This window comes from Pagrus major, chromosome 18 (genome assembly GCF_040436345.1).
Source record: "Pagrus major chromosome 18, Pma_NU_1.0".
Classification (NCBI taxonomy): Eukaryota; Metazoa; Chordata; class Actinopteri; order Spariformes; family Sparidae; genus Pagrus; species Pagrus major.
The window spans coordinates 29,050,256-29,072,689 of NC_133232.1; the positions used below are offsets into that span (position 1 = coordinate 29,050,256).

General features: G+C 41.2%; 3 protein-coding genes across 4 annotated transcripts; 1 reads left to right on the top strand and 2 right to left on the bottom strand.

Annotated features, from left to right (window-relative positions):
• Positions 1-1,892: 1,892 nt before the first annotated feature.
• LOC141013864 (uncharacterized) lies at positions 1,893-4,909 on the bottom strand. Its single transcript, XM_073487751.1, is given in 4 exon segments — positions 1,893-2,293; positions 2,745-2,800; positions 3,939-4,082; positions 4,308-4,909. Coding segments are annotated over 4 exon segments (1,149 nt in total). The 3' UTR covers positions 1,893-1,946.
• A 2,394-nt stretch (positions 4,910-7,303) lies between these two features.
• Positions 7,304-13,313, bottom strand: yif1a (Yip1 interacting factor homolog A (S. cerevisiae)). Of its 2 annotated transcripts, none has more exons than XM_073487487.1 (9): positions 13,224-13,313; positions 12,743-12,794; positions 12,021-12,268; positions 11,353-11,457; positions 9,691-9,769; positions 9,548-9,605; positions 9,294-9,449; positions 9,082-9,175; positions 7,304-8,030 (listed from the first exon to the last, which is right to left on the bottom strand). In XM_073487487.1, exons 2-9 carry the CDS (start codon positions 12,771-12,773, stop codon positions 7,872-7,874), a joined length of 930 nt encoding a protein of 309 aa, XP_073343588.1. In that variant the 5' UTR covers positions 12,774-12,794; positions 13,224-13,313; the 3' UTR covers positions 7,304-7,871. The 2 variants fall into 2 exon arrangements, with proteins under 2 accessions (XP_073343588.1, XP_073343587.1); XM_073487486.1 differs by having other exon boundaries at positions 12,021-12,271.
• Positions 13,314-17,595: 4,282 nt separating this feature from the next.
• fosl1a (FOS like 1, AP-1 transcription factor subunit a) lies at positions 17,596-21,202 on the top strand. The gene is made up of 4 exons (XM_073487677.1): positions 17,596-18,053; positions 18,507-18,764; positions 19,724-19,831; positions 19,933-21,202. Exons 1-4 carry the CDS (start codon positions 17,937-17,939, stop codon positions 20,488-20,490), a joined length of 1,041 nt encoding a protein of 346 aa, XP_073343778.1. The 5' UTR covers positions 17,596-17,936; the 3' UTR covers positions 20,491-21,202.
• Positions 21,203-22,434: the final 1,232 nt, after the last annotated feature.

A 22,434-nucleotide genomic window follows, 5' to 3' on the forward strand; every position in this document is an offset into this window, starting at 1 on the left:
TCGCACACTTCCGGCTTGTCCTCAGCGCGCCCACCGCCCGTGTGGGAAATGTAGTTCTGGCGCGAGTTCCTGCTTGTACTTCTGTCTGACTACGAACTACGTTACCCGACGTCCAACCCTTCGCTCACAGCTACGGGGAATGTAGTTTTTATACGTAAAGTTACGAATACGGAACTTCTGGATGAGCTATGCAAAGCAGAAGTTGTTTTGCGTGTAAACAAATCATGAATAGATAACTTCCACGGATACAAAAAAAATAAAATAATAATAATGTTGCCTAGCAACAGGTTTTTGCTTGGGAAGATAGCAGACTGTAATAGGTTCAGTCGCCCTCTAAAGGTATAATATGAACCACAACAATCCTCCACAGATGATGAGAATACTCACAAATACATGTCTTAGTTTTCATACAGTGTTGTAAGAATATCCAAATAATAAATAATAATAACAAATTGTAGTGGAGTGGAAGTATAAAATAGCAGACATGGACATACTCGATTAAAGTACATGTAGCTCAAAATTGTATTTATTACTTAGTTACATGCTTTCACTGTTTCTATGGCAATAAACTAATGATACCAAAACAAAACTGATATACTGTCTGAACATAAAAACAGCCAAGATAAGATCGCCAGAACTGCATGACAGATTTTATTTGTTAGATTACAAAATCTAAAGCTTTCAAAAATACATATAATTTACAAACAGAAATCTCAGAGTACCCTGAAATGTAAAGTGGTTTAAATGGCAGTGAGTTCATCTTACATTTCAACTCCGTATCAAAACCTTTCCTGATTGAAACAGCGTATAGCTTAGCGTACAAGATCATATCTGGGTTTTCAAATTCACAGAAATTCAAAGACGTCCAGGGATTCAGCGACATGACAACATGTCCATCAAATCAACTCTGAAGAATGTGTGTAAAAAAATTAATTAGACATAAAATTGGAAGTACTTTTTTTGTAATTGAGAAGTGCTTTCTCACTTTATGAGCTCAATCTACAATCACAACTACATAATAAATTAAATAATCTTAATGAAGTATTATACTCAACTACTTTTAGAAAGACAGCAGTAACAGTGCAATTGGCCACAATATTTGAATTAAGTTTGTTTTAAATGCCGATTTTTCCTCATTGAGTAACTACTATGAAAACCTTATAAAGAAAAGATGGTCACCACTTTGAAGAATTGACTGGTAACACATATTATATTGAAATGGTAATGCAGTGCAGATAGTGAGCAGTGTATTGAGCTATTTTTGTAACTTGTAACTTCTATCCACAAGTTAATACAATGTTCTTTCATTCTTTTTTTACTCCCTATCCGCGAAGAGCTCCTGATTTTTTACATCATCGGTCCATCTGTACTCCTGACCCAGCGCAGCACTGGCCTTATTTTTTCTTTGTTATATGCAGGTTTTAACACTATAAAACTTTAACTCGGGAAACATCTTAATGAAGAAACATACTTTCTAGTTGAGTTGGAATCACTCCTTCCACCCCTGAGAATGAACTTAATGTGTTAAAAAATCACAGTGGAAAACCTTAAAATGTATTGTATTGTATCCTCTTGTAATACTTTAAAGTATAATTTTGTCCTTATTTTTTATCATCAAAAACACTATCAAATGTTTGTCCAGGTTGTCATTGATTGACGCTAAATTCGGCCTCTGCATTGAAAGTGCCTGAATACATGTGAAGCAATATGATCCATGACCTTGTTAGTCCATCAAAAGAGTTGATTATATATATTTTTACCTAACTACAAAACATAAACGAGCCATAGGGCAGTGTCAACATCTCAGGAAGAAGCAGCCAATCTTAAAAACATCATCACTCCATCCATTATCATTTAAGACTTTCAACATAAATCCTCATAATGTTGATTTGTTGAAGTTGGATTGAAGCATTGCATCAGCTGTTATTGTTAAACGTGATATAACATTAATATCCACCACCTGCGAGGTCCAGCAGTGACCCAGCAGCCTCCTGGGCCTCGGCATCGAGCTGAAGGATCTCCACAGTCTCCAGGTCCAGCTCAGTGTCACCCGGCAGCACCAGGTACTCGTGAGACTGGTAATAGTGTAACTCGATGTACCCGCTGTCTGACAGGGGGTCCTTCTCCATCTCCTCACAGACCTCCTCCTGCTGGTAATCAACCGACTCCATGGTGACGAGTTCCTCGTGATCTGGGGTCAAAGGGCACGGTGGGTTTTCGGAGAAAGTGGGGTTGCCATGGGTCAAGGTTTGGGGTGAGGACGTAGAGAGGAGGAGGGTGTGAGAAAGAGGATCTGCAGGAGGAAGAAACAATAAACGCAGGAAATGACAGATCAGAGGGTGGAAGCGGAAAGTGAGACATTAATATTAATGGCTTGTTTTCATACAGGCTGGCTGAACAGCCACTTGTCAGATTGTTCAGCGAACAGCGGTCCATATAGCACATAGGCTCGGAAAAAAAACGAGGGCACATAAAGGGGACGAAGCTAGGCTATTGCTGGGCTACCGAGGTAATAGAAAGCTGTTGCCATGACAACAGGACACAAACACAGGAACAATGCTGCATGCTGAGAAAGCTGCAGAGCGGTATAAAAGCTGCAGGTAATAAAAGTGTCACAGAGAGCTGTTACTCCGTCGGTAAAATATTGTAGACTGAAATAAACTCATAAAATGTCAATTATGCGAGTTCTTGTGCTAATTAAGCGACATGAGCCTGTTGTGAGTCTCCTCATCACCATCACTAACCTGAGATTTCAAAAGAGTCACACACTGCAGGCACCCCGAATTCAGCTTCTTCCAACCTGCAGACAACATAGGAAAAATAGACAGTGACATAAATACAGTGTCTGTCGTTTGTTAAAAATATACCTCAGTAAGAGAGCAGCATTGAAATGTTAAATTATTCAGACACACCTGGCCCACTACACACAAATTAGGTCGTACTGCTCTGGTTAGGAGGCAACCCGGACCAAAATAGCGACTGTTTTAACAGCAAAACAAACCCACTCAACACATGAATACCCACAAATTCTCACTCAAGTAATATTTTGTCAGGCTGCAACTAATGATTATTTATCTATAGAAAAAGAAAATATTGTATGATGACCCAAGGAAAAGTCCTCACATTTACATGTCTTATTCAACCATAGTGTAAAATCCAATGATATTCAATTTACATTGATTTAAAACACAGTGAAAAGCAGCTAATTTTTTCAATTAATCAAAGTAAAAAAGCAAAAGACAAACTTTTTTTTTGCTCTGATTTATCATTCTTCATTAATATAAATTGCACAGTGTAATAGCTGTAGATAAATGACACTATTAACCTCGCTTTCGCGATGCTATTCGGTCTGCAACTGGGCTCAATTTTTCCTGGAAAAATTAAGGTTGACTAACAGCACAAAGAAAACCCGTCTGCTATCGCTCAACCAAAACAGGAAGAGGCATTGTTTTACCCGGTCGCTGTCCCCAGGTAACGGTGGAACAACTGGAATAACTGTGGAAACTCTTCACTGCAAAAGAAAAAGAATCCCAATGAGGGAGAGTGATAGAAACAACAGTGAACAGACGGGTATTCACCCGATGGAGAGCACCGGTGTTGTGTCAAAGTCTGTTCCCTTGCTGATATGTGTTTTCCCCTCTTACCATCAGGACTTGAGTACAGTTTAGATCCGGCATTCGTTCTACTAGATTAATCAGTAACAAAACTTTCTGGAGGAAGATGGCTCATTGTTGAGTCTCATCATCCACAGGACTGACACTAACTCAAAGCGTCAGTGTTTGACGACAAACTATTTTTCTCCAGGACGTTACACTTTGTGCTTTTAGTATGTATATAATAGTCAGTTAGACTCTGGATTTTCTAGAGTTAAAGATGAATAAAAAAATCATTATTTGTTGTGGCCCTGTTGCACACATAAACTGTGTGATTGTACTCACAGTGCAGGCTTGTTGATCAGGTTGCTGTTGGTGCTGTGATAACTGTGGGTCTTCTTCAGCACCTCGAGGAGTGCCGGCCGATACTCTGGACACACACACCACAGCGATCCCTTCCCTACGGACTGAAACAAATACACAAAGCCACTTGAAGCATTCAGACTTAACCAACTCTGACACATTAGACCACATAACAAGTATAACACATGCAGAGTACATTATAACAATTTCCCTGGAGGGTTGTTTAATTGATTACAGAGCGGCACATCTGGAGACTCCAGATGTGCTGCCCAAGGACATTTCAGCGTGTCCTATAAATTACCACAGTCTCTTTACTCACTACATGACCCGGTTGCTGTTAATGTGGTAGACGTGAGTCATGCCCCCACCTGGCTCTTGTCCCTCTGGAGGCGGCGGAAGCTCTTGCTCAGGGACAGGTTGTGTCTAACAGAGTTCCTCCAGCCTCCAGTGGCTGTCCTGTAGTAAGGGAAATTGTTCACAATCCATTCGTAGATATCTTTCACCGGAAGCCTCTTGTCAGGTGAATCTTCTATTGCCATGAAAATCAGGCTGCTGAAGGAGTACGGTGGTTTGGACAAGGCAGGAGGAAGAGGATGGGTAGGTTGCTGAGGCAGCTGTGTCATTTTGGGAAGGGGCTGCAGTGGCAGCAGGTTGCCCCGCTGATGCAGCCAGTTGAGGCAGGTCAGGTCATCCTGGTCAGATATGTTTGCCGGGCTGAGGTGCTGTATGTTTTGTCCTTCGAGGCACTGAGAGGCTGTGCAGTGTGAGAGAGGGGAGGAAGAGTGAACAGACTCCGCTGTGGCTGGAGAGAGTGAAGCAGGGGACGGGGGGAATGAGGTAGGGGAAAGTGGGAGTGAGCAGGTCTGCTGTGGCGAGGAGGAGAAAGGCAGGGACCCTCCAAAAGGGGAAGGACATGGTGACGAGGGTGGCAGTGTGTGAGAGCTACTATCCATCTCTCTCCCAGGAAGAAACTTCCAGGATCATTCAGCTGTGTGACGCCTGAAAGATATGACAGAAATCAATCAAAGTTACAGCTGTAAGGACTGATAAATGTGAGTCAGGATTAAAAGTGAACAAGTCAGTTTTATTTCAAATATTGTATCTGATCTGGACATTCATGCATAGAAATTCATGATACATACAGGTGTAATAACTCACTCACTTTTTCTGCTACTGTTTTGCTTTGCTTGTTTGTCATACTGCTTGTTTGTATTGTCGAAGTATTCATGCCCTTGCTATGTGCCTGTTGCTTGTGTGCTAGATTGTATATCACTATGCCTGTGTCGTGTACTTGTATGTAAGTAGTGTCTGTGTTATAATTTGTGGATGTGTACTGTTGCTTTTTTAACCTTTCATGCTTTATTTTTAGCCCCTTACTCACCTTCCCCCAAGAGACTTTGCCCTTTGCCAGCTTGCCATTGTAAAATAAAAATGTGTTTCCTAATGACTTGTCTGTTTATACAAACATCAAATTAAGATAAAAACATCTATATAGCCCAAAATCACATCTGCCTCACTCAAAAGGGTTTACAATCTGTAAAGCATAAAACAACCTGAGGAAATAATCCTCATCCAGGATGGACAGAAATACAAAATGTCTCCTATAGAGCATTTTCTAGTAGATGGAAAAAACAATTATTACTCTTTTATTCTGAAGGAATAGCAAACCAAACTTTAAAAACAAGCCTTCCTTTCAAAATAAAGTCAATAATTCAAACTTGCAGGTTAACTACTCCAGTACATTAACAATAACAATAGTGACAAAAGGCCACACTATAAGTATTTTTGCTTTTTCTATCCATTTTATTTTGAAGGAATTGTAAACCAACTTTAAAAACTAACATACCTTTCAAAATAAAACCAATAATTCAAACATGCATGTTAGCTGCTCCAGTACATTAACAACAACAATAATGACACAAGGTCACACTGTAAGCATGTTTTATTGTCTCTAACCCTCATTTCTGAAAGAATAGTAAATAAAATGTAAATACTACCTTTCCAAAATAAAACAAGCAGGTTAACTACTCCAGGTCCATTTAAACTACAAAGACTAAACTAAAAGACTAAAAGAGACTAAAAGAAAAAATGGTTGGTTGATTCAGTTAAATGTTAGCTACCCGTTCCCCTCTGATGAACATCCACTAAACGTGCAAAGTCCAGTATGTGTACCGTTCACCTACAGGACCATGTTTTAGCTAATGAACACAAAGCGTGTCCGGCAGACAGGTGCATAGAAAGTCATTGTGGTGAAGGTACGCTGGCATCGACTCGATTAAAAGCAATAAAGCAGCCTAATGAAAGACTTATTGTGTGTTTAATCTAATTTATAAGGCTCTGTCAGTGTGTATGTGATGCCACATGGCTCTACAACACAGTCCAGAGGGCAAATGGCGGAACAATATAAAGTTTCATTTAGTGCAGAAAGCCGCCTTTTCTCCTCACAGGTGACACTCGGTGCCGTTAGCTCGTCTTTTTAAAAAGCCCAGTGTCAACTATCCACTCACCGGATTATCAAACGGTGCTTCTGGCTCGGTCCAGAGCTCCTTCAACGTCCCAAAAACAAGTTAAAAAGCGAGATTCTGGTGTTCAGGAGTCAGAATCGGGTCGGACGCCTCTCCCTCCGTGTTCTGTTGCCGTCCGAGGTCTCCATGGAAACCAAAAGGACGCTCTGCAGTGTGCACGCTCGCGGGCGCGCTCCCGAGCCCAGCGTACAGTCTCATACCAGGCAGCAGAGAAACAGTGCTTAGACACAGAGGGGCAGGACAACAACAACAACAACAACAACAACAACAACAACAATCAAGAGCAAAATACCTCAGTAAGTATTAAGTAATCAAGTAGTAATAGTAGTAAAGTGGTGGGTAGTAAAAATAAAGATGTCATGTTGAAATATTACTTTGGTAAAAGTGAAAGTCACCCATAATAAACTAAACTAAATGTACTTGAGTATCAAAAGTACAAGGCAAAACATTCCTATATTTACATGCAGTGATGGAAAGTACTATACTTCAGTACAATTTCTATGTTGTTGCACTTGAGGATTTTCCATTTCCTGTTTCTCTATACATGCTATACATACACTACTCAAAATTCGTTATTGGTGCATGTGTCGCATTATTTTTGAGGACCAGAAATATTCACAAAACACAAAATAAAACATTCAGATGTCACAGAATAAACACTCAAGTGACACACTAAAATATGCCGTTATTTTTGAGTAGTGTATTGTACTTTTTTACTCCACTACATGTATTTGATAACTTTTAGTTACTAGTTACTTTGCAGATTACTTACAGAAGTAGCTCTTTGCTCAGAACAAGAGTCTCAAAAAGTCCCACAAACTGTTGAAGTTGAATGCACAAAGCTAAATATATTTATTTTTTTTCTACAAAAAATCCAAACATTGTCATGCTTTGTCAAATGTAGATAAATAAAATCCAGGATTCACAAGGGAAGGGGAGATAATGCAGAAATATTACCATACCAGACACGTGGCACTCATATCGTGTGTGTACTGAGTGTTTCAGTCTGCGTGGTTTTGTACTGTGTGGTGTGAATGAAGGAAAAGCACGTCTGGGAACATTATATAAAAAGGAAACTTTGTGATTAAACAAAAGCCACAATGAAAGCCCTTGTTTTCAAAGTTAGGTGGCCAAAAATAAGCATTTGTCATTGTTACTGTACACTCATGGTGAGACGTTTTCTGTGCCACACTTTGTGGTTGAATCACTGAAACCGTTGCATTGCGAACATGTCCATCTGACAAGCTCAACACACGCTGCATTTCAACACTGCTTACATATGTTTTGAGTTTACTGACAAAAGAGCATATAAAGGCAGGTGTACAAACACTCGACAACCACATATTTGGGTCCAATACGCTTGGACTTCTGGTTATTAAATGCCTCACGGTCACCTGATCAAGTGAGAGGTTAACCAGTATATAATGATTGGCTGAAAGAGTGCAGTCGCCACAGTTATATAAAGGCGGAGGTGAGGTTTGGCACTTGATCCAGTTCCCATGGAGTCCGAGGAGAGAGAGGTGAGGATCTTCATCTTCAGAGATCGAACCTGCAAAGACGGAAACATTTTAAAACCTGCAATTCAGGCTAAAACTTATAATATGCAAGTTACACAGCAGACAAATTCAACATTTTAGGAAATAGGCACATTCACTAAATATGACGCTAGAGCAAACAGCTGGTTAGCTTAGCTTAGACAAGAAACGCTAGCCTTGTTCTGTCTAAAGGTAACAAAATAAGTGCACTTATGTGGATTATGTAAGAACTGGCCACCTGACGTATTCATACTCCAAACAACTAGGGGGCAGCGTATCAACAGAGTAACCACTAACTGCTGTTAACTGTAGCTGCCATTAGCCAGTTAGCTCAGGTAGCTGTGCAGCTAGTGATCCCATTAGCTTACTCTGCCTGGACCGAGAGCTTGGAGCACTGGGGGAGTATTGGTTCTTGTCCAGGAACGACAACTCCCCGGAAAAGTAAGGTTCATTTGTGATCCAGTCAGGTTGGCAGCCTGGCACCACGTTCGCCTGCTTTCACATCTTTTCTAGACTAAATGTTTGAATAAAGTTACATTCGGTCCTGTGTTGCTGTTATTTGTGACTCTGAGGAAAAACAGACACGGTCCAGTTGTCTTTCCAACAGCGGAGCCAACAATAACACTTGGAAACACTGGAGGGCGGGGAGGGTTGTCTGTGGCCACTTTAAAGACAGCACTGTAAATGTTTACACACCTTATCATATGTATATGAATTAGCTGGCCCCTTTTCTTTGTGTATTCTGTCTGTTTGTTATTATTCACTTTTCAACCCCACAGGGAGAAACTGAAACTAAATATGTACGTATCTGACCTACTTATGGGGTGTAATTTATTATAATTACATAGGCAATCAGCACCTTTTCTAAAATATACCACACTGAAGACACACTTTACTGCTCCGGAGAGGAAATTCAAACGATCATCTTATTAATGGGCACAGTATTATTCTCGTGATGTACTGAGAAACCCATTATACGAGCACACAATCTTGTCTATCTTGTTTATACACAACATAAATGTTATAAACACAGTGGACGATGTCAATAAGGGCTGAAATACTTACAATGAAGAACATAAGGGCACAAGAGGACCAGGCGAGGGCCACATAATAACCATCACTGCCGAACAGTAAGCCACACAACATTGTGAAGATCATCCTAGAGGAGAAGAAGCATAAAATATACAGAATTAATACTAAACAAAAAGTTGGAGCTCTGGTCTAAATCTAACCATTACACTGAATTATATACATTTTAAGTCTAACATGACATTTACCCAACATATTTGTATCCACTGTAGGCGATGAGATCGAAGGTTGAGAGGTCACTGTGCACCGTCAGCAGGTACAAACTCAACAACATCACCAAGACCTCGATGATGACCCACACGAGGGCAGTGCTGGCACACAGTCCAAGAACCTCTGGGCTGAACCTTCACACAAAGATAACACACACACACTCATTCAACTTTTGATAGGAATTTATTTACCGTGAGTCATAAAACAAATTAGATAAGGAGGAATTACTCACCTCTTTTGAATACCGAGGGCCATTCCAGCAAGTAAAATGTAGGTAATGAAAGCCATCGCTTAAAGAAAAAAAAAAAAAGTACACATAAGAGATTACACAGGATCCAGAAATGCTGTTTTTGATTATTATCTTAGGAAACTTACTTGGTATGTAAAGATCAGGTGCATTCACATCCTGTCTTGGAGGCAGCGGAGTGTCCCGATGGTACCGAACTTCCCAATCCTACCAAGTTCACATAAATACACCATGAATCATCCTGCAGAGTCTTCAGTGTTATATACAACTACAGAGAGAAGTGAAGTGCCAAGGGGCCAAACATTTACAGTCCCCGTCTGACCTGTACAGCTTGGAACGTTAAAACAATGCACTTCTTATTTTCACTTTGTTCATTAGTTTTCACAATTGAAAAATAATGTGCACACAAAAGTGTAGGAACACAACACGACCTTTTCAGTCTGAGAAGGAGTGTCGGCTTGATTTTTGTAATTTCTCTCTGCTTAAACAACCCTGGGTTAAAACTGGAATGAGGAAAGGGACGCACTCGGCTCAGAGGCCACCAGTCGATTGAGTCGGGTTTAGACGATCGCAATAAGAAAGTGAAAAGACGGAAACAAATGAAGTGTCTATCTCTCACTACTTTCTGACTTCTGTACCCTGTCGGTGGTACTCAGACCCATTAGTTCAAACTGAAAGCTTAAACCTTAAGAAACGCCTCCAAAATGTGTGGTTTCAATTTTTAAAAACCCTGAGTAATTTCCAAAAAGTCAGAGCACTGTGTTGTTTAGCAAACATCAAGGCCTCCACACACCAAGTAAAATTTTTCTGTGAAGCAGAAACCTTCCATGCTGAATCGGATGCGTTTATTATTCTTTCTGTTTCTGTTGCGAAAAATTGAAAACAAAACAAGAGCAAGTTCAGTCTGACCTGCTGATAAAAGGAACTGCGGGAATTATCCCGATCACTTCCAGGTGCAAACTGGAACCTCGCGTGAAAAAGAAAGACCACCAATTTCTAAGAAGCAGTCTTCAATTTCCAAAGAAAAAAAGGGACTTGGTTTGTAAAGGCCTTCACTCAAACAGGAAAAACCAGTTCGTTCCGACTAATTCGGCTGTGGATGTGGTGGATTTGCAGAATCAGCAGGTTGATGTTTGTGTGGATTAACTCAAAATAAACTACAGTGTCCATGTTAATGGTAATGAGGGAACATGTCACCCAGTTTACGAGAACAGAGGAGGTCTATGGCAGAGGGGAAGTGTTATATCAGGGATCGACTATGTAGAAAAATACTTGTGAGAAGGGTCAAGTGTTGATTTTGTTATATTCATAGTATTTACCAACAGTAAGACAAACATAGAATATCACCAGTCTTTAAGTAAACCACATCTATGAGGAACATTACAACCAAACTGTGATGGTCGTGTCCTACGAAGCAGCAAGTTGCATAACATTTAAGGTCAATCAGTGAATACTCTGTGAGCCTGGTCTGGTGAGGAGAGTTTGCACTTCGTGTAGTTTGAACATTATCAGGGCACAGAACGTTTGGAGCGGCATCTTTACTCATAATCTGAATAAGAGCGTGAGAATTTACTGAGCTCGATGTGTTTTCATATCCACACGGGCAATCACAGCATTATGATGGTCATAAGTAAAGCTGGAGAAGTGATTAAGCAGCTGATTATCTTGTTTGCGTGGTTGAATATATGATACTAGTTTCACTATCAGGCAGCCTTCAGACTATTAAATGTTTGTGTCGTGCCGTACGTTGATGTAGGACAAAGCCTGATGGGATGCACGGCTCTGATTACCTGATGTGTGTACGGGAACAGGAGGATCATAAGCTTCTTCAATACATATCTGGTGTCGACGGCAAAGAAGTATTTCAGCTTGTTCATCGACATGAACCTGCTGATCTGAAAGGCAAAGAAAGCGCACACATTAACGTCAACAGATGAGGGCCGACAGTCTGCCAAAGCCAATAAAACACAGCTGAGTCATAGTCATTTCTAAAGAAGGCGTTGCCTGCCCTCAGGGCTGTGCATCATTTTGGCTTGACACCCAGTCTACGTACTTTGAAACACCTGTATCAATGTTACCAATCCAGTAGAGCAACATCAGTTGTATAAATGTCCAAGAAGATGGATCAGGAAGAATGATTTGCTTCACTGAAAACCTGACAACCCTTACACATCAAAGTTTCAGCTGTGAAAAGGCTCTGGATGGGACTTAAGGAGGATCGGAGTGTAGTTTTTAATGTATTTGAGTTGACTGCACTCCTGATTAGATCCTTTCATTACACATTAAGACTCTGTCTGTAGCTGTGTAGACACAACACAACCTGTATTTACAACTGTCAACTTGTGATTGAATCACTCAAGACACATCTGGAGCATGACCTTATTCATAGTAGGTGACTGGGTTGACAGCCCGTCAGTATCATTCATCATCTCTGGAGGAATACCCTGCTTCTCCTCACCTCTTTGTTTACCATGTCCTTTCCCTGGTTGGCTAACGAGGAGCCGTACATCATTGCAGCGTTGGCCATCGGGTCGGTAAACAGGTTGTTCACCCCCGGACCTCCCTGCATGTCATTTGTGGGCGCGCCCATGTTGTAGCCAGGAGTGTAGTACGCTTGACTGTTCATGGCCGGCGCTGCTCCGGAGCTGGTGTCATCGAACAGGACGGAGTCGGCTGTGGGGGGAGCCGCACGGGCTCTCGGTTTAGCTGCTGAACGACACAGACGCAACAGAGTAAACACATGGTATCTGAACATGTTTGTCAACAATATCTAATATAAACACAGACTGAAATCCACCTTAAACTGTTAATATTGTGAATCCTATTACTTAAGACACTCCGACCATCTCTAAGCAAGGGAGAAAGACTAATTTCACTACAATAACAACAATAAAAAGTATTTGTAATTTGTAACAAGATACTTTCTGATGCATTTGTGCCATTTTTAATAGGTTCAATTCTTAAAAGGCAATACATAAATGAGTTTAGATTTATTTACTGGTATATTAAGAGTGCATTACTCTTATTTATCATCTCACCAGTCATGTGACAGGTATGTTTGGCCCTGTGTCTCGCTCTAGTTAGAAAATAGGAAGTAGACACTATGGGTGGGTATTTTGCGAACATTTTGCACAACAACTAATAACTGATGGTAACACGGTGATTCACACGTTCACTCACTTGCTCGGTACCCGTGATGTGGCAGGTCCATTGTGACGCTCGCTGACGTTAGCTTAAAATAAAAAAAAAAACAATCACACGTTAGCTAACTTACATTTCAGCTTGTTTAACGCTAAGTTAAGCTAATTCACCTGTGTCAGAAAGCTGAACTTATCACGGTGATGTTACGCTACAGCTAACACTGGTAGCATTAAATTACACTTAATATCAGTGAGCGACTGGCTTGAAACACTTTCACGCTAATACCTGCTAGCTACCTTGCTAACCTACATCTCAACTTAACCACTGTTGCTCCCAGCTGAAGCTAGCTACCTAGCTAGGCGAGCTAAGTTAATAACATCACATTTTTCCGACTAAAACACCGAGGAGCCGCACAGGTGATAACAACATACTCATAAGTAGCATTTCAAATGGCCACACGAGTTGTCTAAAGGATAATGTTTAGATTACGAAGTGAATAACGAGCATAATGAGCACTCACCTACACGGCTAACGCTGTTAGCTAGCTACGTGGCTACCAGCAGACTGCTCGGGCTGGTCCCTCCCATCAGCAGGGGTTGGTTGACTTCAGTGTGCCTGCGTGGCAGAAACAGTGAGTACACAACACACTGCACAGATGTGCACACTGCTGAGAGGCTATGCAGGCGCTGCCATGAGTGAATCTTTCATTTAATTGTGTGAATAGCATGGTGGGTTTCATTTCAACTCTGGGGTTAAAAAATATGCAATTGAGAGAGAATGAGTGGGGGTCTGAGGGGCCTCTCACTCTGCATTTTACAGAAAATGCAATCAAAAAATGTGAAATAGTTATTGATTAAAGACTAATGCATGACTAGACCTTATTACAGGTTAGACCTCCGACTGATAATCAACTTCTGGGGCCGATATTGACACCAGTAAAAACTCTGATACCGACACATCAGGTGATATCGACACATTTTTCGCAGTGATCCCTCAAATGTGGTTATCAAACACTTATACGTTATAGAGGCAAGATGTTTTACAGTTCAACAATAAACCTCAGTGGCTAAAATGTCACCAGTGCACTGACACGGTAAACATCTCTGGGATTTTCATAATTATAATTTACCCCAAGAATGTTTACCTGCATTATAATCTCTGAAAAGTTTATATGTCGGACAACGTAAAGGGAAATATCGGCCGGTAATATTGGTCAGGCACAAAACAGGTTAATGATCAATTCATTTATACATTTAACGACATATTGGGCTTTTTACTCTCCTCTGTTCATCCCAGTGTGGTTGAAGTTACTTAATGCAGTTTAATTTGGCTCCATCTGACTTTTGCTGAACATTTGGTGCCTCACAACAGTTTAACTTTACATTTATTGAGACGGCTGAAAATTCTTAAAAATATTGACGATGCATTTTTTAAAAATGAGCTGAGTAGAAGAACTTGTGTGACACAGTGAGTGAGTCGCTCCTCGGCTCTTCTGTAAAAATGCATTGTCAATGTTTTTAAGACGTATCAGACTTTGGACTTTCTTCTCTTTCTGAACTTCAGTGTGTCCTAAACCTTTTCTTTCTGGAGTTTTACTTAACATTTTTAAATCAGAGCTTCTATTCTGACTATTATACTGATGTATTGATACTTGTAAGGACTTGTACTCTGCTTATCTCGACTATAGCAGACAGTGATTCATTCTCATTTTCTATGACCTCAGGATGTTTTACTGCTCTTACATCTATCCTTTAAAAAGTGAAAATGCCAACCTGACGAACATTATATACAATATTTCCCACACTATTTACAGTATTACCACTGTATTTGTGGAAATATTACATTTTATTAAGATAAAATCTAATCAAAGAAGTCATTAATTGCTATCATGGCTGGTAGAAATCACATACAGTGCCTCAACAGACCGTGACCTGCACAATCAGACCTGGACAGTCAGAACTGTCTCGGTGCAGGAATGTTCAAAAACTGCACAAAGACCTGAAGTGCAACGACCCGCTGAACCGTGAGGATGGCAGGCGAGGATGCTGGCCTGCTCTGTGAGGCACGTGTGTGTGTGGGTGAGTGGGTGAGTGGGTGGGTGGGTGTGGATGAGTTATGCGAGTGCATATGGAGGTTTTTAGGGTGAGTAAACAGCAATGGAATCTAAGTTTCCTTCCTCCCCAGAAAGCCCCGGGAAAATGTCAACTTTTGGAGGGAAAATGTGGAGTAAGACAGATACCAACAACTTACTCACACTCTCACATGCGAAACACACAGAAACACTTTTTTTTTTTTTAAATCAAAAACTGATGCCCAATGTCTCCTGAGCAGTATTTCCTAGTCAGATAAAAACATTAAAGAAACAGCTCAATGACGGTGTAAAAGTGGTCAACATGTTGTGACATGTCGCAGTTAAAGACACAGAAAGTGTGTCATCGCTGCATTCCTGACGCTGTAGTCATCTGACGCTCACCTTTGCCCTGTATTCCCTTCACCTGATACCATCAACCACATTGAATAAGAAAACATCCTGCGGTGTTTCGCTTATTATCACAGGGTGTAATATTGTTGAAATCTGAAAGATGAGACAGGTACAGGCCCTGTTAAGTGTCATGAATGAGAATGAAACCGCCGGGAGCATAAGTTATGACAAGAAGCCCACGATTCAAGATAATGTCTAGATAAAATAATCATTCATCTGCTCAATTTTCCCCTTTTTCCTCCCAAAAGCAGATCTTTTTTAGTCGACTAGAAACTGTCCTTGCAATTAACTTTATTGACTCTTTTTTAAAAAATTGACAATCCTTATTCCTGAGAAGGATTAGCAGTAACGTGAGACGTTGGTCTGACAGTCAGCAGCTCGGAGAAATCAGCTCCTGCCGGGAACCGTGTCCTTGGGGGCTGCAAGGTCAGCAGCTGCTGTGTCAGACCGAAGCTCACCGTTTCTACAGCGTGCGTTTTTTGAATCTGTACCAGTTACTATATTCTGCTTGCGAGTTGAAAAAAATATAACAGTCGTTGAAACGGATGGTGAAATAATCGAGCAGCTTTGTGGCAGTTCGCCTGACTCATCTCCACAGGCATGCGTGCACATTGATGTGGTCTGAAGAGTGAGAGTGGCTGCCAGAAACCTCAGCACAATTAGGCACATGCACTCAGCGTCGACCAGACTTCATCATCTGTGTCATAACTCGTCCTGCAGTGAACATGCGAACCCTGACGCTCATTTACAGCTAAAGCATGTTTACCTCCCTGTTGTTTTAATGTGGTTAGGCTCTTTTAAATGTATTTATAGGCCTGGGGTGTATTTTAAAGTCCATAATTAACATTTACATAAGCAGCTAGTGTTATATATTACATTAAGTTAATGATAAAAGTTTATTTTATTATAATTAAACTCCTCTTTGATATTTTGCAGTGTGAATTTAAAGTCAGTAATGTTGCTCCAACACAACATTTCACACATTAGTTTACTTTTAGCTGCAGTTAAAATGACATTAATTACTAAAAACAAACATTAATTCTCCGCTGGCATTGAAAATCAAATGGAAAAACTGTGAGTAACCAGACCTGGCATGGTTAAAACATGGAGTCAGTAACATAATCCAGGTATCACAATATTAAAGTAATGTTACTTCTGCAAGAATGCACAAGTTTGAATTTGGTTTCCCTTGAGACCAGAGTGACGTTGTGTGAGACTCTTGAAGTGTTGTCATATGTGAGATTGTGCATCATTACAGTACAAGTGTGTCATTCTTTAAATAGGTAATCCCCTTTTTACTGAATGTTTCTGTAAACATCTTTGTAATACATCATTTTTCCTGTAATGTAAACAGATTACAGTTAACTCTTCTGTTTCCTCATTATGTAATCCCATTACATGTATTCTGTTACTCCCCACGCCTGTAGGTAACACTAACAGCCATCATTAATAAACGGTAAATTTAAAGTTAAATAAACTTTAGCTAATAGATATTTCATTGTTAAAGGAGCAGTATGTAGTTTTTTTTGTAGAAATTCAAACTCAGAATTTTTATATTTTCAATATTAAACTCAGCAATAATAATTGTTTCCATTTCTGAATAAACAAGCTGCTCTCAGAGGAAAATAAGGTCCCAGAACACTGTTTGAGGCTAGAAAGGTGGCAGGGTCCGCCACATATAAACAAAATAAAACAGCATGAAACTGTGTTGTCCTTTAAAGCCAGTTCGTTTACTCAGTTTATTCAGTCGTGAAAACAAAAAGTTTGTTTATTTAGTTTGTTTAGGCATAAAAAAAAGCACAAGGTCTGATTAACATTTCTACATAATGCACCTTTAACAAACAATTACATGCTTTTCAAACCACTTATGAAGCAACTGTTTATTACAAAGGTATATACAGGTGTTTTATAAACAGTTTACGAAACATGTCATTATTAATTAAAGCTAAATTAACAATTATTTCACCATTAATCGGTGATTGTCATTGTAAAGTTATTAAACATCCGCCTTTATTCTGCAATCTGTGAAAAACTATTTCCATTTTTATCCATATCTGTTCAAAAGCAGAGCAAATATTAACACAACAAAACTACGTTTAACTTTCTAACCTGAACAAATGAACACACAAGTGGTGTCGCGCTCGGTGACAGTCCTTCCACTGAGGTAGGAAACCGCACCAGCGTCTGAAACCACCTCTCACACCTGCATCATCTCCACCTGAGCCGGAGCGTCTTTCTGCTCCGAGGGATCCCGGCGCGCGCGCGCGTGTGTGTGTGTTGACTCTCGGGAGGAAACTCTCACCATATATGGTCAATGACGTCACCGCACGTGGTTTTACATTCGTGCAAGGGGTTCCAGGCAACAGTATTTCCCGTAAGCGCGGAGGGGCGTGGCGGACCCGCGGTGCCGCTTTAAGAGATTACACGCGCAGAACCGATCCCAGACTGCGTCCCCTGGATGCGTGACTAAGGACGCGAGGAAGTGCTCCGGGTCGATTTCGGAAGTTTTTAAGCGTTTTGAAAAAAAAGCGAGGAGACAGTCGCTTCCTCGTTCACCCCTCGAAAACACACCCGCTTGGACTCTGCCGTTTACCGCAATAAGGTGGGCTTACCCCAAGTTTGAATCCACACACACACACACAGACGCGCGCGAGAGAGGGACTCAATCTGAAAGTAGTATCGCGAGGAGCTGAGGACTTCACACAGCTGGGACCGGGTTTTTTTTTCTTTTTAAAGACAACAAAAAAAAGGATGTATCGAAACTTTGGGAGTCAAGGACGAGGCAACCCGCCGTACACGGGCAGCGGCTCTGGGTCAAACTCTGGGTCTCTGGGCGGCACCAGCACCGCGACCACACAACAGGAGCAGGTAGGCTGTGCTTTCATTCAAACAGGTCGTCACTGACAGATGTGTGAAACAAAGATGTAACAGCAGGAAAATATCAAGCTACAATAAAGTAATAAAGTTTCATCATCCTCATGGTCATTATAGGAACCTTATAACTTTGTTTGGCTTCTGTTTGTTAATTAAATAAAAGACATGTGACTGGAAACAGAGTGTAGGACAAAGACAACTAGATTAAAGCTAATAAAGAAAACAAATTACAGTATAAATAACAAAACAAATGAGTGAAAGCTGCTTTAAAGTCCAGAGCAGTGCAAAGTAAACCTGGTAAACTTAATTTCTAGGTGGATATACAAGTTATTATACTGAACATGTGTCACGATAACTTAAACTAAAGATGTTTTAACACAATCGTTTAATCACTTTGCATTCAGGCCACAGAAATCATGTCTCTTCATTAATTTTTTCCCCCCTTAGAAATTTACAATGGCTGGCAGCAGTCAGTTTGTACCAAGCCTCAATGCCATCACGACCAACCAGGACCTCCAGTGGCTGGTCCAGCCCTCCCTCATGCATCCGCCGGGCCCTTCACGGTCTCCGGTACCACCCTACCCAACCCTCTCAGGGGCACGCCTGCTGGGTCCACAGCCCCCCGGCTCCCATCTTCTCAGACCAGGGGTCATAAGGGCGGCTGCAAACAGTCCTGGTCCGACAAGGCGCCGCAACGATGAACATGTAAGAAAGCAGACCTGAGATGAAGAAAAAGTGTGTTTTGATCTTTGACATTTTCCCTAGAGGGGTTGCAGTCAGCGAGGTGTGGACAACAGCTCGATCATTTCAGTGTAACTAGTGTGTAATATCCTGTAACACTCCATGACACACTTTAGTCATTTCCTTCAGACTTACACATCACATGAATCCCTTTAGAAATAAGCCAACGTAAGAGCATTCAGAGATGTGATGTAATGCATCATTTAAATACCTTTCCACTCTCAGGGTAACTTTAAAACAAGGGAAATTTCCCCTCTCCAGAGAAGACCATGAACTGTTTATGTTCTTCAGCAGTGTTTACTTTGAGTCAGTGTGGACTCACCTGTGACACACTGTGTGCAAAGATCTGCTTTTCTAACGTGTCAGAACAAAGATACACAGCACAGATGTTAAAGCGACCCGACCCAACCTCAGCCGAACCCGTCCACAGCTCCGGTGTAAACTCTTTGGTTTCACCAGGGGCACATGTTGGCACACATCCTCCCGTCAGTTTTGTTCTTGGAGTTGTAATTTCACGGTACAGGAAGTGAAGCGTCATGTGACTCACAGGGGCAAGTCATTTTTCTGTGACTCACACCTGAGTCACCGCTGGGGTCTGAGCGTGACTCATCGTCGCTCTGAAAGGGCGGGAAATTATTGGATCAGTGGCAATTATTCAGTAGGAGTGCTGGGTGAAGTCAGAGTGAGGGGGTTATCATTACAATGGCACGAAAGGCTCAGACGTTTCAGAATAATTCAGCCGCCATGTGTGTGATGACTCAGTGCGCACACATGGTGGTGGTGTTTCACCTGCGTCTCTCTCAGCACGTCTGCATTTCATGTTGTGAAATTAGTTTGTTGCCCAAAGCGAGAAGGTTTCACAATCCAATTTTACACCGTTAAACTGTTTCACATGTTTTAAATATTTTTCCTTCTCGCCAAAGCTTTCCCAAGAAGAGATGGAGAGGCGCAGAGTGCGGAGGGAGAGGAACAAACTGGCGGCGGCAAAGTGTCGCAATCGCCGCCGGGAGCTGACGGACACGCTGCAAAATGTGAGTGACCATCACGCAAATGTCACAGCGTTCGTGCGTAAAATGCAAGCGCCCATTCAGGAGAGAGAGTTTAACAATGTGTCTGTGTTTTCTCTGTGTAGGAGACCGACCAGCTGGAGGATGAAAAGTCCCGTCTGCAGAAGGAAATAGCTGAATTACAAAAGGAGAGAGACAAGCTGGAGCTGGTCCTGGAGGCCCACCGTCCCATCTGCAAAATAGAGAGCTCTGATTCTGACTCGGACCCACATCCATCAGTTTCCTCTCTGGGAGCCATCAAAATGGAGCCAGAGGACTCTGCGAGACCTGGACCCTCAACCAAACTCCCAGCAAAGACGGAGAAGCCCAAACCGAAGATAACCATCCCGAACAAGTCCGTGGCACCGTCCGTCTCCGCCGTCGTCTTTGACTCAGAGTCGCTCCACACCCCGGTGCTCACGTCCACACCCTCTCCCACGCCCTTCAGAGCCGGTATGATGTTCACCTACCCCTCCGCCCCGGTGGACGCCAGCACCTCCAGCACGTCTCACGCTACATCGCACCACGGGAGCCAACAGCAGCATCACGCCCCGCAGCCATGCGGGGTCGCTCATCGCCGCAGCAGCAGCAGCGGCGACCAATCGGATCACTCCCTGCACTCCCCGACCATCCTCACCCTGTGACAGGCGACTGGTGTCATCCGGGCAAAACACTAATGTTCATTTTGTCACAATGTGTGTGTGTGTGTGTGTGACAACAATGATCTCTGGAGGAAATGAAAATTGTGATAACAACCATTTCAAAATGAGCTTTTGTGCATCTGCCTCAAAGTTGATTCTGTGCTTAGAGGTGCGAGTTAGTGGCATTATCAGGATGTGAATGTTACACTCTTTATAGTTTTGATACGAATAAAAAGTCTTTATATTTCTCATTTGAGGAGCTATGAGGTCGAATGAGTATTTGCATGCAGAATTTATTATATAAAGAATTATAAGAGCTTTAGAAATAACTGATAACTACATCTATTAATATATTTCTAGTCATAATTCCTAATGTTGCATTTTATGACTTGTTACCTTGTTACGTCACGTCGTGTAACACTTTATAAACGTCCTCTTTAAGGGAAAAGTACTTATAAATAAATGGTCCTTATTTTTGTAAGAATCTCGAAAGAATCCTAATATTGTCTATGCAAATTATTGACCACTAAGGCTGGGCCGTAGGAGTTAATACAGATTATATAATCGTGTATTTATTTTCAGAGTGTAATATATTTTTTGGTAATGTTTTCTCAGACGAATGAACTGCTTTGGTGGGCAGTGCCTTACTGTTGACTTTTGTCAAAGCTACTTCACAGACAATAAAGAATAACAGTCCAGAACTGTGTGAAAACTGTGGTGGTGTGTGATATTTTTGGTGAGAAACAAACAACATGAGGATGTGGTCGGACTGAAATACATCTTTTAAACTACAGATTCTACGATTACCTCAAAATTACCAAGTAAAGTAAAGTAAAGCAGCAATTTTTTAGCTCGTACAACTTAAATTTAATGGTCTACTTGTTCATTCTGGGGTAATCAATTTCCTGACCTTTTAAAAGTCAAGTCAACTTTTAAAATGTTCGGTGTATTTTCCATTTGATGAAGCAAAATGAGAACTGAATGTTCTCTGAGTGCAGCTTCTCCAAACTGCTGTTTTTTCTGTACATCGTATCGTTAAATGAAAATCTTTGTGTAAAAAAACAAGCAGTTTGCCTCGGGGGAAGTCACACTGGACATATTTCATATTTTCAGAAAGAGCTGCTATGATTAATTTATTAGTTTTCAATTAATCACCAACTATTTTGTTAATTTCCTCCGGCAAGACGTTTATGTTTTCATCTCTGTCCGTTTTGATTGTTTTTTTGGTTGGTTTGTCAGCAGGATTACACAAAAACTACTGAACAGATTTCCAGTAAACTTGGATGGAGGACGGATCTCAGCCCAGAATAGACCCCAGCAACTCTCATTTCTTCACTCGTGTCTGGCACTAAACTGGATTATCTTCGGGTTGTGGACAAAACGACACGTCAGATTGTCATCCTGGGCTTTGGGAAACACTCATCTAGATATTTCACCATCTTTTAACCAGACAGCTAATCAATTAATCGAGAAAATGATCAACAGATTAATCAACAATGAAAATTATCGTCAGGCGCAGCTCTATTCATAGATGAATCTGTCACAAACTGGAGAGCTTTTGTTGACGCTCGTTAAAAGGATAAGTTAACATTTCTGAAGCTTCACAGTAAACCAGCGTTGTAGCATTCTCCTAAACAACTGAGGTAGATGGGGACTTGTTTTAAAATGTATAAAGCTTGTACGGCGTACGAGTCTCCAGAAGCCCGGAGATCACAAATTGATTTGAAAAGACGTTATTTGCACCGTTTTGTACGCCGAAATCTTCATTTTTAGCCTCTAAGCTAACATGTCGAGTCTGTAAATAACGTATTATCAAATTAATTTGGGATCTCGGGGCTTCTGGAGACTTGGGTTAAGCCAGAAAGCTTCTTTTATATCTTTAATATAAAACAAGTCCCCATCTACTTCACTTGTTCAGGAGAACGCTGCAACTCTGTTTTGCCGTGA